General features: G+C 45.5%; 1 protein-coding gene across 4 annotated transcripts in view; it reads right to left on the minus strand.

Moving 5' to 3' along the window:
* actr5 (actin related protein 5) overlaps nucleotides 1-18,393 on the minus strand; it is a 47,492-nt gene that overhangs the window by 10,647 nt on the left and 18,452 nt on the right. For 2 of the 4 annotated variants that reach the window (XM_086005732.1, XM_086005729.1), the window contains exons 5-8: nucleotides 15,393-15,575; nucleotides 9,558-9,683; nucleotides 6,901-7,049; nucleotides 4,822-4,954 (exon numbers count right to left, since the gene is read on the minus strand). In XM_086005732.1, coding sequence (XP_085861858.1) covers nucleotides 4,822-4,954; nucleotides 6,901-7,049; nucleotides 9,558-9,683; nucleotides 15,393-15,575 — 591 coding nt within the window. Of the gene's footprint in view, nucleotides 1-3,605; nucleotides 3,734-4,821; nucleotides 4,955-6,900; nucleotides 7,050-9,557; nucleotides 9,684-15,392; nucleotides 15,576-18,393 lie in introns of those variants that run through there. The other 2 variants (XM_086005731.1, XM_086005730.1) reach the window with 2 other exon arrangements.

Below are 18,393 nucleotides of genomic sequence, written 5' to 3' on the forward strand. Positions count from 1 at the left end.
TAGTACTTTTGCTTTTCTTTCTGTTGTTCTTTGAACTTCCTCACTTTCTCCCCCTCTTGTTTTCAGGAGGTTCTCCGGGATGGGTAGGTTTGACCTTAGCCGACATCCCATCAGGAGTTGGGCTGGTGACATACCACACTCGAGCGGCGTTGTGCGGTATACAAGCATGCTTTGGTAGAAGTCAGTTCCACTGTCTTTTGCCTTGTACATCAGTCTTTTCACTGTCTGGACCGATTTTTCCACTAGTCCATTGGACTGTGGATAGTGAGGACTTGACGTTGTGTGGACAAAGTCCCACTCTTTGGCAAAGTGTCGGAAATTTGCATTGTTAAACTGGGGTCCGTTGTCTGTGAAGACCTCGCTTGCCACGCCATGTCTGGAGAATATGGCTTTCATACTTCTTATCACAGCTTCTGCGGTGGTGGTGTACAGTCTACAAACCTCTGGATACAGGGAGTAATAGTCTGTGACGACAAGATAGTCCTTCCCTTGACATACGAATAGGTCAGCGCCTACCTTCTGGTAAGGTCTGTCTGGTGCTGGGTGTGGCTTTAGTGGTTCTACCGGATTGCTTGCTCGATATTTCAGGCATATTGTGCAGTTTGACACCTCATTTGTCACATCTTGGTTCATTCGTGGCCAGTACATCACCTCTCGTGCTCTTTTCTTGCACTTTTTGATTCCCAGATGTCCTCCATGGATCTTTTTTAGCATCTCTTTTCTCAGGCTCTTTGGGATAACTATTTTACTTCCTTTGTAGATGATGTCTTTGACCACTGATAGCAGAGTACTGGAACTGCAGGGCGGAACTATGTCAGGTGAGCAGTCTTGCTTCATGTTGGGCCATCCATCCAAGGTGCTTTTCTTCAGTCGTCTCATTGTTTCATCTTTGTTTGTCTCAGTCTTTATGAGCTCCATTTTTGCATCTGCTATGGGCAGTGCACTTGTGATCATGTCCACGTAGGCGTTCACTTTTTCATCCATTGTGGTGTTTGCGGGCTCACTTGGGTCAACAGCTCTGGACAACGTGTCTGCTGTATACATCAGCTTACCCGGTGTGTATGCAACATTCAGTGTATAGCGTTGCAGCCTGATCATCATTCTTTGTATTCTAAGCGGACAGCTATTTAGTGGCTTTTGGAACAATGCAATCAAGGGCTTATGGTCAGTCTCTACACTGATTGCTTGTCCTGCCACAAACTGGTGAAATCTTTCACAGGCGTATGTGATGCTGAGCAGCTCCTTTTCTATTTGAGCATATCGCGTCTCCGCGTCTGTCATTGAGCGCGATGCATATGCAATAGGTTGCCAGTAGTCATATTGTTGCAGAAGAACGGCACCGAGCCCACTCTGTGATGCATCCGATGATATCTTGATGGGTCTCGCTGGGTCATAAAACCTCAGAACTGGTTCCTCTGTGAGCAGTTTCTTTAGATCGCTCCATGACTTCTCATGCTCATGATTCCATTCCCATTCTATGTTCTTTTCAGTTAGTCTTCTCAGTGGTGCTATTTTTTCTGAGAGGTTGGGTATGAATTTACCCATGTAGTTGATCATTCCATTAAACCTCTGCACGTCCTTTTTGCATTGTGGCCATGGCATATTCTCAATGGTGGACACCTTTCTGGGATCTGGTCTGATGCCCTCACTGCTAAGGATATCTCCCACAAATGTCAGTTCTGTCACCCCGAGCTGGCATTTCTCTTTATTCAGCTTCAGGTTTGTTTTCCTTGTTGCTTCCAGCACTTTTTTCAGTCTCTCGTCATGCTCAGTTCTCGTGGTTCCCCATACTATGATGTCATCCATTGATGTATCAACTCCCTCCAGGTGCTCATAGATCATATGGATAGTCTTGTGATACACTTCAGGAGCTGAGGCAATGCCAAATGGTAACCTTAGGAATCTGTATCTGCCATATAGAGTGTTGAACGTGCACAGTCTTGAACTTGCTTCATCCAGCTTCATCTGCCAAAATCCTGAGGATGCATCTAACTTGCTGAAATATTTTGCATTTGCAAACTGTGCCATGATTTCCTCACATGTAGGAAGCTTGAAGTGCTCTCTCTTTATTGCTCTGTTTAGATCTCTTGGATCCAGGCAAATTCTGAGCTTTCCATTCTTTTTGTCCACTACGACGAGGGAACTCACCCACTCAGTTGGCTCATCTATCTTCTGAATCACGTTCAGGCTTTCCATCCTGTCCAACTCTGCCTTCAGTTGCTTTTGAAGAGCAAACGGAACTTTTCTGCATGGATGTATGACCGGTGTCATACTTTTATCTACTCTGATCGTGTGTTCTCCTGGAATGCAGCCTAGACCCTTAAATAGGTCTTTGTACTCTTTCATGAGTTCATCATAGACTGTCTCTCCTTCGCTTTCCACAACGAGGACTCTCTTTACCAGGTTCAGTCTCTCACAGGCTTTTAAACCTAGTATAGCTTGCACATCCTTTGGCACCACGATTAATGCTAGCGTGTGCTCTCTGTCCTTGTGTGTTACTTTTGACAATGCATTTTCCTTTCACTGGTATATCAGTACCTGAGTATCCGGTCACTTTCACTTGTATTCCATGTAACTTTGGTCTGGGTCTAATTCTCTTAAAATCGGTCTCTGATATCACATTAACTTGTGCTCCAGTATCCAATTTAAATGGAATGTGTATGTCATTCACTTTTAGTGTCAACATCCAGTCTCTTTCTTCTTTTTTGTTTTCAGACACAACATCTACATTGAATTCCTCTATCTCGCTTTCATCTACTGTATGGACCTTGCTTTGTTGCGCTTGGTTCTTACAGCAACGGGCATAATGGTTGTTTTTGTTGCATCTATTGCATGTTTTACCATATGCTGGACACTTTCTTGGTGGATGCTGTGTACCGCATCAACTACATGACTTCCGATTGTCCCTTTCATTTTCGTTTGCTGGCCACGTCTCTTTTTTCACATTGGCGCTCTCTTTGTTAAACGGTTTGTATCCGTTCTTTCTCACTGCATCCACGTTGCAGCTACTGTCACTGAACAGCTCCTTTGCCTGCAAATTCACAGTCTCTGTAGCCCTACACAGTGCTATGGCTTTTCCCAGGTCTAGATCTTGCTCTCGTAGCAGTCTTTCCCTTAGACCATTATCTGGAATACCACACACCAGTCTGTCTTTTATCAGCGAGTCTGTGAGTCCCCCAAATTCACACGATTTGCTTCGGTTTCTCAGTTCAGTCACATACTGATCAATAGTCTCGCCGATTTTCTGTACACGTGAAAAATTTGTGCCTCTCAAAGGTCACGTTGCATTTAGGTATGCAGTAGGCCTCAAACTGTTCCATTATTTTATCTAGCTTCATTTTGTCTCCATCAACGGCAAATATGAAATTATTATATACCTCCAGCGCTGCATCACCCACATGTAAGAACACGGACGATTTCTGTTTATCACTTTTCTTGTCAGCTCCGGTTGCCGCTAAATACAACTCTAAACGTTGTTTGAACCTTCTCCAATTTTCAGCCACATTACCTGACAACTGAAGCGTCGCCGGTGGGAGTAAACCTTCCATTTTTCACTTCGTTAGCTATTCTCTAATGGTAAGCAACAATGTTCTCTTCTGGCTTGCTAATATGTGGAGAGCTGATTTCGCTTACTTGCCACAACTCCTTTCACTGTCCCATCGAGTTGCTAACTTCCGATTTTTTCTCCTCATCTCTTTCAATCGAGCCACTTCTGACACCATGTATTGATTTCCTTGTGGGTTCAATGATGAGACATTTATATAAAAGAGAATAACTTTTAATCTAAGGTTTGTTCAAGAATTCATACAGCTTTTCAGGAGACCATGCTGCTTCAGCTGCAGCCAAAATGAAACTGAAACTCTCAGCCTGCTTGTCTGTGTCACATGGCCTCTGCTGCTCAGGCACAAGCAATCAAACACAGACAAGTATGCTGTAAGGCATAAGTAATCAAACACAGACAAATATCATCACTATTTGCTGATATCATTACAGTCCCTGGCGCTGTGAAGCAACAGTCCTAACCACTATGCCACCGTGCTGCCCTGGAGTGGGACTTGAACCCACAACCTTTTGACTCGGAGGCGAGAGTGTTACCCACTGAGCCACAGCTGACACTATTTATTATTAATGACAAATTAGTTACCTGAAAGGAAAACTGCCATAGCAATAGAAAGTAGAAGGTGACGCATTGAAAGAGGAGCAGTAACTTGTGGAGAGTCAGAGTCAGTTTTGTATCCCTTTAGGCACCATTCATAAATGATATGAAGGAAGGTCCTTCCAGCATTGCTTGAAATGTGCTGATGCCAACAAGCTAAGCGCCTAGTGAAATAGTCTAAGTGACGTTAGCATTGCAAAGGATTCATCTTTTCCCCTTTTTTACATTCAGAAATGCATTACAGGAAGCTTTCTTTTATCCGGCACGGACGAGACCGACGTGGTGCTGGTTCATCAAAAATTCCGGATAACCGAACGCTATAGTAAAAGATACGGAGAGCTGAGAGCTCCGTATAAGGCAACAAACCCCGCTGCTTAGCAACAGGTTCAAAACAATGGCCACAAGTTGCAAGCGTCTCTGTAGCTTAGCAACAGCTGCAGCCACACCCTTGCACAGCAACACATGGAGCAAGGCAAGTAATAAAAGTTACCTGAACCGACTCCTGAATTTTGCCGGTTAACCGACATTTCCGGTTATTTAGCGGCCGGTTAATCGAAAGTTTCCTGTACTGCCTTAACCTACCTTGTCTTCCTTTTTCATATTTGTCACTGCTGCGTTCCCCCACCCCCAACATCCAACTAAACACTGCTTTGAATTCGGAGTACCTGGAAAGAGGATTGAAATGGCCTCATGGCAAGTAGCTCCCTCTCCATCCGGGTTTTCATCCCAGGATATAGGATGTTTCCACCAGTAAGGAATACATTTTGTACAAGTTCATCCTGCAGCTCCTCAGGATATCTACAGAAGTGAAGCAAACTTACTTTTAGCAAAAAAAAGTTAGTCTGTTTCGATACATTTTTCCAGCTCTTCTTCAGCCCACCCCTCCATGGCCATGCCACACTCGATACAGGCAGTGGGACATGTTGGCAGGACACCTGCTCCTGGGCCTCTGCCAAGGTTGTTCTGGAGCCAGCCACCAGAAGGTACACTTGGGTTGACTCACCTTGCACGTTTCACCCTCTACCCTGCCCAGCCATATCTCTACTCCTCTGACAGTGTGGCCGAGGCCAGGAACTCATCATGTGGGGACTCTCAGTGATAAAGTTACGTTGTAGAATTACATGCCCCTCATCAGAGAAACCATACTTTCCTGTTTCAGCTGCCTATTAATGCACATCACAGACGTGAAAAGCCAACGCTTTTACCCACTGCGCTGGCCCAGGCCCTTGTGGAGATATTTTAGCCTTACGCCCGTAAATAAGATTCTGAGGGGGATTGACAGGATAGATGCTGAGAGACTGTTTTCCCCTCGCTGGAGAGTCTAGAACTAAGGGGCATAGTCTCAGGATAAGGGGTCGGCCATTTAAGACTGAGATGAGGAGGAATTTCTTCACTCAGAGGGTTGCGAATCTTTGGAATTCTCGGCCCCAAAGGGCTGTGGATGCTCAGTCGTTGAGTATATTCAAGGCTGAGACAGATAGATTTTTGGACTCTAGGGGAATCAATGTTTATGGGGATAGGGCGAGAAAGTGGAGTTGAGGTAGAAGATCATCCATGATCCTATTGAATGACGGAGCAGGCTCGAGGGGCTGTATGGCCTACGCCTGCTCCCAATTCTTATGTTATGTAAATCCCTGTTTATACAAACCAAATGAATAAGGATGAATTAATTTTTAAAATATAACTTAGAAATGATTGCCAAGTCCGGGGTTACGGAATTGATATCCTTTCTGGATCAGCATCAATGAATAAAATGGATACCCAGCCAAGTACTTTCAGTCCACTTACTTGTGGACTCAATTTTTCCCTTATTCACAGGAACCTTTACACTGTTATAGGGCTGTCAGCTGATGTCAGTGAGTGTCCAGTGCAGGTAACTGTGCTATGAACTGTAAACTTAATAGCCTCCATTCAGCCAAGAGCAGTGCCGACCCACGTTCCATGTAATTTTGTTTTGGGTGCGCGGGCCCTTTAACTGGCTGCGCAACCCATTCAATTGCACACGCATGCGTGGCTATTGCCATTGTAAAGCCAGTGAGCGGCCTGCGCGGGACCTCCAGACCGCTGCAGCTTAACAGGAGCATTGGCGATGACCCGATTTTTTGCTAGGTCTTTGGTTTAGTACAACGACCTTGGTCGTCTGAATACACAGGGCCGACACAAGGCATCAGGATGCTTGTATCATTACGTAAAACTGCAAGATGACAGAAGTATGTAGGATACTCTGGGCTGCTTGTACTTGACTTAAACAACTTGATTATTTTTCAAAGTGAAGACTTTAAAAAATATATATATCAGAAGAGAAATATATTATCCAATGCCTCCACTCTGGTAGGCCTGATTTTAGTTCTTTAAAAAGGTCAGGAGATTGTAGGAGGAAGCTGAGGGTCGTACATTGTAAGGACCCGAGATAGAATGGGTTAAGAGACGATGATGTACGATTAGCCTTGATTTCAACACAGCGAGGACGCATGTCTCTACTTAACTTACCAATGTGGGTAATTTGTGGCACAAACCCGCATCCCACCACTTCACGGGCAGGCTCACCCACGTCATCATTAGCTGTGCTGCTGGCCTTGTCATAACACATCATTCAGTAGAACGGAGCTATTGCGGAGATTGTGATGGAGGCATCTCAGATGAGGAGGAAGTGCAGTTTATGGCATTCGCCGCGAGTACCTTGTGAGTAAACGGGTTAGTTGCCAGACGTGAGCAAACTGTTCACTGAATCCGAAAGGACATACCTATCCAGGACATACTGCAGGGTTTCTGCTATCCCGGCCTGCTCCTCTCCTATCAGAGACGGCTGGAACAGAATTTCGGGAACTCGGATGCGCTCGCTGCCCAGGTGCAGCTGATGGTATTCGGCTAGGTTGAACATCTGTCCAATCGGCTGAATCAAAAGATAGAATTTGTAAAAAAAAAAACATTGATAGAGCAACGTGAAATTATGATCCTTTCCATGAATTCACTAGTTCACATGGTATATATTTAAGAAGTGTGCAGCTCAGTGTCATGGCACATTAACACACTGACTTGGAAGCTGTTATGGGTTCTTCTAAGACAGTTTTTTTTGACGTCAGATTTCTTAATCTCAGGCAAGCTAACTCAGGGGATGTGAGTAAACTGGAGAGTATAAATCTGAAGGGTTAATGACTGAAAACGTCAATCAAACAGGGCATGCCACTCGCTGGCATCTTGCCGTCAGCAAAAAACTGCACACTCAGTTGAATCGCACAGTGCATACGTAAAGTTTTGAGACATGTCGATTGTACTTCAGATGTCACACTTTGTGACAAACACCAACAAATCATAAAAGAAAAAATACACCTTTCACGACCACCAGACGTCCCCAAGCATTTTACAGCCAATTAAGTACTTTTTGAAGTTGTAGTAATGTGGGAAACACGGCAGCCAATTTGCACGCAGCAAGCTCCCACAAACAGCAATGTGATAATGAGCAGATAATCTGTTTTAGTGATGTTGGTTGAGGGATAAATATTGGCCCCAGGACACCGGGGAGAACTCCCCCTTGCTCTTCTTCGAAATAGTGCCGGGGGATCTTTTACGTCCACCTGAGGGAGCAGACGGGGCCTGGGTTTAACGTCTCATCCGAAAGACGGCGCCTCCGACAGCGCAGCACTCCCTCAGCACTGCACTGGGAGCGTCAGCATGATTTGCATATTTAGTTTTGAAGTGTGCAAAAAGGGAAAGCCAAACATTTTCTGCTGGCTCTCCCCACCATTGGGCACTTCTCAAAAAGAGGAACGAAATAGCTATTAATTTAGAATTCTTTTCAAAAGGAACAGTAATTAGCCTTTCAATGATCACAGGATGCAGCTATGGGGACCACATCCCCATAGGGAATGCCCAATCAGTGACCTTAACAGAACAGAGGAATTGCTAGATGAAAAAAGGACTTCCACCATCCTGGTAGTCGCGTGATACAGCGATAATGGAGTTGTTGAGTAGCCATCGCAACCACTCTCTATCAATGAGTCTACAACAGACCCAGACATGACACGAGGAAAACCCCAGTGGTGGAGAGCTTTAGGAACCATGGCCTAGAAATTCAGTAGGCTTTGCGCCCAGTTTTCGCCCAAAGAGGGCTTTTGCGCCACTTGCTGAGCTTTCGCCGATATTCAGCGCTGCGGTAATGGCGGCGTTAGCCAGTAGCGCTGCGCCGCCACTGATGACGTCATCGGTGTGCGCAGTGCCCCGCTACCGCCCCGACCGCCATATTTAGTTGCGGCCGCCTCTTCCGCAGCGGCCGCAAACAGCGATCAGAAAACGGGGCCGTACTGTAGCCTTAGTGGGGCGCTTTAAGGTGGAGGTGCGGCTGGCCGCTTTTTCGGCGGCCGCCTGCCCGCACCTCCTTCCCCGGCCTCCTCCACCCCCCCACCCCCGCGGCATTGCCGGCTGCTTTCCGCGAACCCGGCACTTCTCCGTGGTGCCGGGCTCATTTGCTGGCACTATCCAGCGGCGATCTCCCCGTTGCAGGCACCTCCCCCTTAAGAGAAGGAGGAGGCCTGCAGTACCGCAGCCTGCCGCTCCGCAGCGGGTGGCGCAGCGGTGCCTAGAGCGCTGAAATTCAGTTTCAGCGCCCCAAGCGGGGGCGGGCACACCCTGGAATAGCGCCCGGTTCCGACTTGGGGCGCAAAAACCGAATATCTGACGGGCGCAACTGGCTCCGCGCTAACTTTTGGGCGCACGCCAGCTGGCGGGCCCAAAGTGAATTTCTAGGCCCATAGGTCCAAAGTCACCTCTTCCTCCCAAGCATGCTACACTCACCACACGTCAAGTCTCCAATTACTCATTGGCGGGAATCCCAAAATGATATTTTCTGAAATAAATCGCTCTCTTTTTTTTGCTTTTGGATGAATCAACGCCAACTGCTGCCAGTTCTCCCTCGGGAGCCTGTTCCATGGATTGACTACTCGTTCAATTAAATATTGTTTCCGAAGATTCGTTTTGAATTTACCCCCCTTCAAGCGCAGGCCGTGTCCTCTGGTTCTACTGTCCTGGACATGGTGAAACAGCTTGTCATGGGAAAATGAACAGCTAAACATCAGAACTATGCATCAGACCAAAAATACTGTACAGTCAGTTCAAGGCGATAATCTTATCTTAATTAATCTATACACAAACAATCTAAAGCTCTGAATTAGATTACAGTTTGTGACTTGCACCCAGGTATCCATTGTTCTATATTTAACTCCAAGAATGTACAGAAGGGCTTTTCATTTGAAAAGAAATTTATCCATGCATATTTTTCTTTTCAAACCATTGCGCTCGTGGCTCTAGAATTTTGTTTGAGAACTTGAATGCAATTTCCAGTCAGCTTTGTAGAATCAAGGGCTTCCTGCTCGCGGAGGGGCTGTCAAAAACTTTACGTATGTACCTGAGCAATGTCAATTTGCTTCCCAAAGTCACTCTGATATTCAGGAAAGAGCTGGTCCAGCTCATTCACCCCTTCCAAGTCATCCATTGTCTGGTCACAACTCAGCACTTGATCCAGATCGGAAACCTGTGGACAACACTATCATTACAATATGGAAATTATTTACAGTACACCTCTGGGTAAAAAGAACAAAGGAAATTCTCAGACTCAGTGGCCATGATGTCGCCGATGGTCACAACAGAAAAGAAATTATTAGAATAAATGTGTCTCCTTTGCCTCCCCCTTTTCTTTGCTCCATTTACTTCTTAAGCGCTTTCTTGCAAAATCAAAAACAGAAAACTCTTAATTTGTCATTAGTGATGTTGGCATCTCCTTTGGGGGTAGGTTTATTGCACAGTTGGTGCACACACATAACATGGGAAATCTCAAAACTCTTGCTGCAAGAAGTTTAACTAAGCATGCTGCTACAGTCTTGGTTAGACCACACTTGGAGTACTGTGAACAGTTCTGGTCTCCATATTATAAGAGGGACATAGAGGCACTCGAGAAGGTGCAAAATAGATTTACAAGAATTATACCAGAACTGAGAGGTTATACCTTTCAGGACAGATTGAACAGGCTGCTCTTCTTTACTCTAGAGAAGACTGAAGGGTGACCTGATGGAGGTCTTTAAGACTATGAAAGGGTCTGATAGGGTAGACGTGGAGATGATGTTGCCAATTATGGGCGAGACAAGAACTAAGGTCATAAATATAAGATAGTCACTAATAAATCCAATAGGGAATTCAGGAGAAACTTCTTCACACAGAGACTGATTAGAATGTGGAACTCGCTACCTTGAGGAGTAGTTGAGGTGAATAGCATAGATGCATTTAAGGGGAAGCTCGATCGATAAGCACCCGAGTGAGAAAGGAATATAAGGATAATGTTGATGGGGTTAGATGAAGAGGGGTGGAAGGATACTCATGTGGAGCTTAAACACTGGTCCGACAATGCTTCAATTTTAAAATGCTAATTTTCAAATTCCTCCATGGCTTCACCCCTCCCTATCTCTGTAACCTCCTCCAGCCCCAAAAGCCTTCGAGAACTTTGCACTCCTTCCAACTCAGGCCTCTTGCGCACCCCCGATTTTAATCGCTGCACCATTGGCGGCCTCACCTTCAGCTGCCTTGTCCCTAATCTCTGGAATTCCCTCCTTAAACCACTCCGTCTCTCTCTACCACTCTCTCCGCCTTTAAGATGCTCCTTAAAACCTGCCTGTCCTGATATCTTCTTCTGTGGCTCGGTATCAAAAATGTTTTTTTTTTTTTAATTGATTACGCTCCCGTGAAGCAGCTTGGGATGTTTTGCTGCGTTAAAAGGTGCTATATAAATGCAAGTTGTTGTTGTTGCTGTTATTGTTGTTGGGCCGAATGGCCTGTTTCGGTGCTGTAAATACTTTGTAATACTGGCATTAGCACTGCGTCTGTCACGGAATGTCTCCAGGATTTCAATAATTTAACTGAACACGTACCAGCATCAAAATAAAGCTGCTGTGGGATCCAGTAGGAAACCTATAATGAGCGTCTCCTTGGCATCCATGTAATGAAAAGAGGATAAATATTTTAAAGCTGTTTTCTTATGCACATCCATAAAATGTTTCTCTATCTTTCTTTGCCAATATTCTTCCCTCTTCTCCTGAAGTTATTCACTGATACGAGGGTAGGGTAGAAGGTTGAGGGGTGATCGAATCGAGGTGTTTAAAATGGTAAAAATTCAATAGGTAAGATAAAGAGAAACTATTTGCTCTGGTGGGGGAAATCCAGAACAAGGGGGTATAATCTTAACATTAGAGCTAGGCGGTTCAGGAGCGAAATTAAGAAGCACTTCTTCACACAAAGTGGAGCAGAAATCTGGAACTCTCGCCCCCAAAAGTCAATGGATGCTGGGTCAATTGAAACTTTCAAGACTGAGATCACTAGATTATTTTTAGGGAACGGTATCAAGGGATATGGAGCAAGAGTGGGTAAATGGGGTCGAGGTACATGATCTAACTGAATGGCGGAACAGGCTCGAGGGGCTAAATGGCCTGCTCTAGTTCCTATGTTCCATGGGCACAAGCATCCCTCTGGTATCTCTCCCAAGTGGCTATTCTTCAAGATTGAGTCTTGACAACGAGGGCTGGCCGGCTATACAACCACAATGACAAGAAACCATCACATCTCACCCCACCCTCACTGCACAGATGCATTCACTTAATAATGATAATGATCAGGAACAGAGGGAACTTGGAGTGCATGTCCACAGATCCCTGAAGGTAGCAGGACAGGTAGATAAGGTGGTTAAGAAGGCATATGGGATACTTTCCTTTATTAGCCGAGGCATAGAGTATAAGAGCAGGGAGGTTATGCTAGAACTGTATAAAACACTTGTTAGGCCACAGCTAGAGTACTGTGTACAGTTCTGGTTACTACATTACAGGAAGGATGTGATTGCACTAGAGGGGGTACAGAGGAGATTTATGAGGATTTTGCCAGGACTGGAGAATTTTAGCTATGAGGAAAGATTGGAGAGGTTGGGATTGTTTTCTTTGGAACAGAGGTGGCTGAGGGGGGACTTAATTGAGGTGTATAAAATTATGAGGGGCCTAGATAGGAAGCGCCCTTAGCAGCGAGGTCAATAACTAAGGGGCACAGATTTAAAGTAATTAGTAGAAAGTTTAGAGGGGAGTTAAGGAGAATTTCTTTCACCCAGAGGGTGGTGGGGGTCTGGAACTCACTGCCTGAAAGGGCGGTAGAGGCAGAAACCCTCATCACATTTAAAAAGTACTTGGATATGTGCTTGAAGTGCCGTAACCTACAGGGCTAGGAACCAAGAACTGGAAAGTGGGATTAGGCTGGAGAGCTCTTTTTCGGCCGGCACGGACACAATGGTCCGAATATCCTCCTCCTGTGCTGTAAATTTCTATGATTCTATGAACCTTGTCTGACATTTCGTCTCCCTAACTCAGAAGTACGGAGACCAGTTGTAATGCCTGACTACCAACCAGGCCGAGAGCAGCTAACACAGCACGGATTGGGGCTAAACTCAGGGCGTTCCTGATCCATCTCGCTCAGCTGCACGTCTGGCAATGCATTTACTAACTAAGGCATTGGAGTTACATGGTTTTCCCCTTTATTTAGGTTCTCCCTCCATGTTGCACAATATTGACCAACAGGTCGGGCAACCTGCTGCTATGCCTCTGGCTACACCATTAGGAGCAAGCCCCTACAACCTGACTTCACCCAATTGTAGTTGGCATGAGGACAAATTCATTATCTCAAGCCACACCAAGGTGGCGGTTTACATTCCTTCATCGGCTCCCAATCCAGTTTCATCTGCGACTCACAGAAATCCTAATTCAAGCAAAACATTTGCTGGCAAACTACCTCTGTTCTCATAAGGGTAATAGGCCAGTTACACAGTACAATTTCTGTCGATGCTAAGCGATTTCAGTTTCTCACCGACAAAAAGGGGTTCATTCTAACCTAACCCGACCATCAGGATATTTAAAAAAAAAAAATTGTTCCTGGGATGTGGGAGTCGCTGGCAAGGCCAGCATTTATTGCCCATCCCTAATTGCCCTCGAGAAGGTGGTGGTGAGCCGCCTTCTTGAACTTTGCACGCTAATCTCTTATGCGGGACCTTATCGAAAGCCTTCTGAAAATCCAAATACACCACACACGCTGGTTCTCCCTTATCTATTCGACCAGTTACATCCTCAAAAAATTCCAGTAGATTAGTCGAGCACTATTTACCTTTTGTAAATCCATGTTGACTTTGTCCGATCCTGTCACTGTTTTCCAAGTGCTCTGCTATTACATCTTTTATAATGGACTCTAGCATTTTCCCCACTACCGATCTGGCTTACTGGTCTACAATTCCCCGTTTTCTCTCTACCACCTTTTTTGAATAGTGGGGTAACATTAGCTACCCTCTAATCCATGGGAACTGTGCCCAAGTCTATAGAATTTTGGAAGATGACCAGCAATGCATCTACTATTTCGAGGGTCACTTCCTTAAGTACCCTGGGATGTAGATTATCAGGCCCTGGGGATTTATCGGCCTTCAATCCCGTCAATTTCCCTACAAATACTGATTTCATTCAGTTCCTCTGACAGGATGGGGTGCAATGTTGGTTTTACGCCCGCCCGATTTTACTCTCCGTTGATGTCAGTGGCGAGCAGTGTCGGGCGGGGTGTTAAACCGGCGTTCCAACCGATCCCATGGGTTTCCCGCCCGGCGAGTTTGGTCAAAATTACCCCCCAAACTGTGTAGAGTAATTCAGGTAGGAACAAAGCCAGTTTAAAATGACATTTGTAAAAGTTAATTGACAAATACAAACTCCTCCATGGCTTCGTGGGTAAATGCACAGTGTGGTGTGATATAAAGCCACAGGGTCCAGAAGGTCCTCTATCGGTGCAAACTCAGCTGACCTCAGCCTGGGTCATGGGTTCAGACATGTCTTTCGGATGAGACGTTAAACCGAGGCCCTGTCAGCTCTCTGAGGTGGATGGAAAAGATCCCATGGCACTATTTCGGAGAAGAGCAGGGGAGGTCTCCCCAGTGTCCTGGCCAATATTTATCTCCCAACCAACATAACAAAAACAGATTATCTGGTCATTATCACATTGCTGTTTGTGGGAGCTTGTTGAGCGTAAATTGGCTGCCGCGTTTCCTACAACAGTGACTACACTTCAAAAGTACTTCATTGGCTGTAAAGCGTTCTGGGACATTCTGAAAGATGCTATATAAATGAAAGTCTTTTCTTTTAAAAGAAAGACTTGCATTTATATAGCGCCTTTCACGGCCACTGGACGTCTCAAAGCGCTTTACAGCCAATGAAGTATTTTTTTTGGAGTGTAGTCACTGTTGTAATGTAGGAGATGTGGCAGCCAATTGGTGCACAGAAAGCTCCCACAAACAGCAATGTGATAATGATCAGATAATTTGTTTAAGTTTGATTGAGGGATAAATATTGGCCAGGAAACCGGGGAGAACTCCCCTGCTCTTCTTCGAAATAGTGCCATGGGATCTTTTACGCCCACCTGAGAGAGCAGACGGAGCCTGGGTTTAACGTCTCATCCAAAAGACGGCACCTCCGACAGTGCAGCACTCCCTCAGCACTGCACTGGAGTGTCAGCCTAGATTTTTGTGCTCAAGTCTCTGGAGTGGGACTTGAACCCACAACCTTCTGACTCAGAGGCGAGGGTGTGACCCACTGAGCCCCACGGCTGACACTCTAGGATAAATCAACCATAGTTCCAGCTGCTGCTTATGATCCACCAAACCCTGCTAGAAGATGCGCGTGTACTGACGTCGCACAGGCACAGTATCAGGCTCTGCTGCTAAACAGATTGTCGGTACAGGGAACTTTGGTTTATCCGGAGGTTGTATGTCCGGAAACCTCGATCTACCGGCAGAAATCAGGAGCCGTTTTGTTAGGTTTATTTTCTTCTCGTGGCTTTGTTTTCAACAGTCGGGCTCTGGAAAGTCTCGCTGAAGCTGTTGCTAAGCTACAGAGACGCTTCCAAGGTACGGGCCGACTGTTTACAAGCTGTTGCTAAGCAACAGTGTTTGTTGTCAGATACGGAGATGAAAACCTCCGTATGCTTCAACATTAACTTTGTATGTCCGGCAGTTTTGATAGATCGGTAACAGCTCGGTCCCGTCGGTGCCGGATATAACAAAGTTTCCTGTGCTACCTTGCATGTGAAGGATGCCAAACGGTCTGCTGGCAGCCATGCAAGCATGCCCAGCAACAGTCAGAAAAAATTCAAAGACAAGTGACAAGTGCCCGTCACCGTCACTACTTACATCTGGCTTCGTGTCGACAACATCCACCTCCACGCTCACCTCTGCCTGTAGGATCTTCTGTTTGGTCTGCTCAATGACCAGGCTGAGCTTGTTAATGTACGACTGCAGTTCCTCTGCAGAATCCATGTTCATCTCCAACAGAGCTCGCTTGAATTGTTCGGTCATGCCTTCTTCCAAAAGCTCCTAAAAGGGAACACAGTCGGGGATTCCATCACAGCAATATATTAAGCTTGCTGTTTATACAGATCTACCCCCACTGTCAAAGTAAATTAGCTCAGTAGTGGAAAATGAACCCACCACTTGGACTCTAGGGGAATCGAGGGATATGGGGATCGGGCGGGAGAGTGGAGTTGAGGTCGAAGATCAGCCATGATCTTATTGAATGGCGGAGCAGCCTCGAGCGGCCGTATGGCCTACTCCAGCTTCTAATTCTTATGTTCTTATGAAGCGTTTCTTTGCCCATTTAGACTCTGTCATGGTTAGGTGCAGAACAAAGCACTAGCCCAACAAACGGCCTTAATTCCAACTCTACTGCATCAGTCTAACATTTCTATTTCATACACCAGCCTATTTGAATACGATTGCCAATTTAGTGCCAGATTATGGTCGCTTTTGTACTCTCCAAAGACCTCACAGCCAGTGTAGAAGGCTGCATTCAAAACTAGACCCCAGAGATGAAAAGCCCCCTCCTCAAAGTTTGTCTCCTCATTTGGATGCAGTTCCACAGGAGGTTCTCCTGGTGTCTTGGTCAAGATTTTCCCTTCAACCAATGCCTCCAAAAAAAAACCCAGAAAAACCGGCCATTTATCTCATTGCTGTTTGTGAGTATTGATGATACAGACTGGCTGCTGTGTTTGGCGTAACAGTCCAAAAGTAATTAATGGTGTGAAGCATCCTGAAGCGTTTAATAATACAAAAAGGTGCTATCTAAAGAAAGAACTTGCATTTATGTAGCACTTCTGAAATGCAAGTACTTCTTTCTTTCACAATCAAACAATGAATATTAGTCTTGAGTTTTTAGTTCAATTGCCCATCATGCTACAAACAGTAGTTTAATTATACCAGAGGGGCATTATCCTGCAAAACCCACCCAGAGTTAAATTCAAGGCCCAAGTGTATATTGTGAATATCTAAGCAAGCCTCAGGCAACCAGGGAAAAGGTATATAAATGGCTCGATCTATTCAAGTGTCAGCTGTAGCTCAGTGGGTAGCACCCTCGCCTCTGGGGCAGAAGGTCCCACTCCAGAGACTTGAGCACAAAAATCTAGGCTGACGCTCCAGTGCAGTGCTGAGGGAGTGCATCTAGGCTGACACTCCGGTGCAGTGCTGAGGGAGTGCTGCACTGTTGGAGGTGCCGTCTTTCGAATGAGACGCTTCACCGAGGCCCCGTCTGCTCTCTCGGGTGGATGTAAAAGATCCCATGGCACTATTTCGAAGAGGAGCAGGGGAGTTCTCCCCGGTGTCCTGGGGCCAATATTTATCCCTCAATCAACATAATAAAAACAGATTATCTGGTCATTATCACATTGCTGTTTGTGGGAGCTTGCTGTGCACAAATTGGCTGCTGCGTTTCCTACATTACAACAGTGACTACTCTTCAAAAAGTACTTCATTGGCTGTAAAGCGTTTTGGGACGTCCTGAAAGGCGCTAAACAAGTCTTTCTTTCTTCCTTAATTAAGCTGAATTAGTGGAAGGTCGTCAACCTGATTACATTCTTCACAGAAAAAGATAACCTGGAGTAGCTGGCTCTAATAGGCAGAAGAGATTACATGATGCATTTAAGGAGAAGCTAGATAAACATGTGAGGGAGAAAGCAATAGGGTCATGCTGATAGGGTTAGATGAAGAGGTGGGAGGAGGCTCGTGCAGAGCATAAACACCAGCATGGACCAGTTGGGCCGAATGGCCTGTTTCTGTGCCGTACTTTCTATGTACTTAATGGTCAAGCTCTCTCAAACCCCTTTTCTCCTGTGTGGTGCAGGAATAGAGTGCAAGTTTCTAAATGTATTGAACCAGTCTCTACCCTCTAGTGGCAGAAAGTCAGTACTGCAACCAGCCCACTGGGTCACCGCAAACGTGAATTCATGCTTTAAAATGTCAGATGCAGTCTAGGGACCCTTCAATTGTGGAGGAAACAGAAATTACATTCCCAGACTCATGATCAGATTCTTCACAAGTTTCCCAACACCTTAATGATGTTGATATTTTTTGTTGAAAATTCTATAATGTTAGAAGCAACATGTGGAACGTCTGCATGAATTATTTACTTTCTCATTTGTGAGTCGTGGCACTGGCCTCACAGAAATAGCAGTGTAGTGCGAGAAGACATTCAGGACTCTTTCTACAATAGGCACGACGAGCGCCATTTCCCTATGCACTGCATGTTCTTTTCTCTATTAAGTGTTCATTGTGCATCTAATTCTCGGTCCACACGCTTCAACTATCCGTGTTTGCACTTACATGGGAGTGCTTGAAGTATTTGCCTGATTAGACTGAAAGATTTTGTTCGCCACCTGTCTGCAGCGCACGCAATCCATTTGCCTCCAGAAAACAATGCTGCTCCTTCTTGCTCAGAGAGACACGCGCGCACACACACACAAGCACAAATAAACACACACAAACATGCATGCACTTGGATGCACGTGGGAGGGATCCTGAGGAGCATCAGAGGGATGATGTGACAGTGGTTAGAAGGCAGAAACACAGACAGGGAGGATTATAGAATCTTACAGCACAGAAGGCGGCCAACTCAGCCCATCGTGCCTGTGCTGGTTTGAAAGAGCTATCTAATTAATCCCAGGTATCATCAGGCAGGCAAGAGAGCAAAATAATGATTCAGTAGTTCCCTCCTGTTGCTCTGATCGCTCGGGAAACACACACTGCAGCACCGAGATATTTCAGTAACTAGGAGCTACATTTGAACTCTCAGGTTTAATTGGGGAAAATTAAAAGGAGACAATGGTTTTCACTTGTTGATAGTTTGGCTAGTTAAGTCTTGCAT

The sequence above is a fragment of the Somniosus microcephalus genome, chromosome 13 (genome assembly GCF_052327205.1).
Source record: "Somniosus microcephalus isolate GS21.2 chromosome 13, FLI_Smic_1.0, whole genome shotgun sequence".
Classification (NCBI taxonomy): Eukaryota; Metazoa; Chordata; class Chondrichthyes; order Squaliformes; family Somniosidae; genus Somniosus; species Somniosus microcephalus.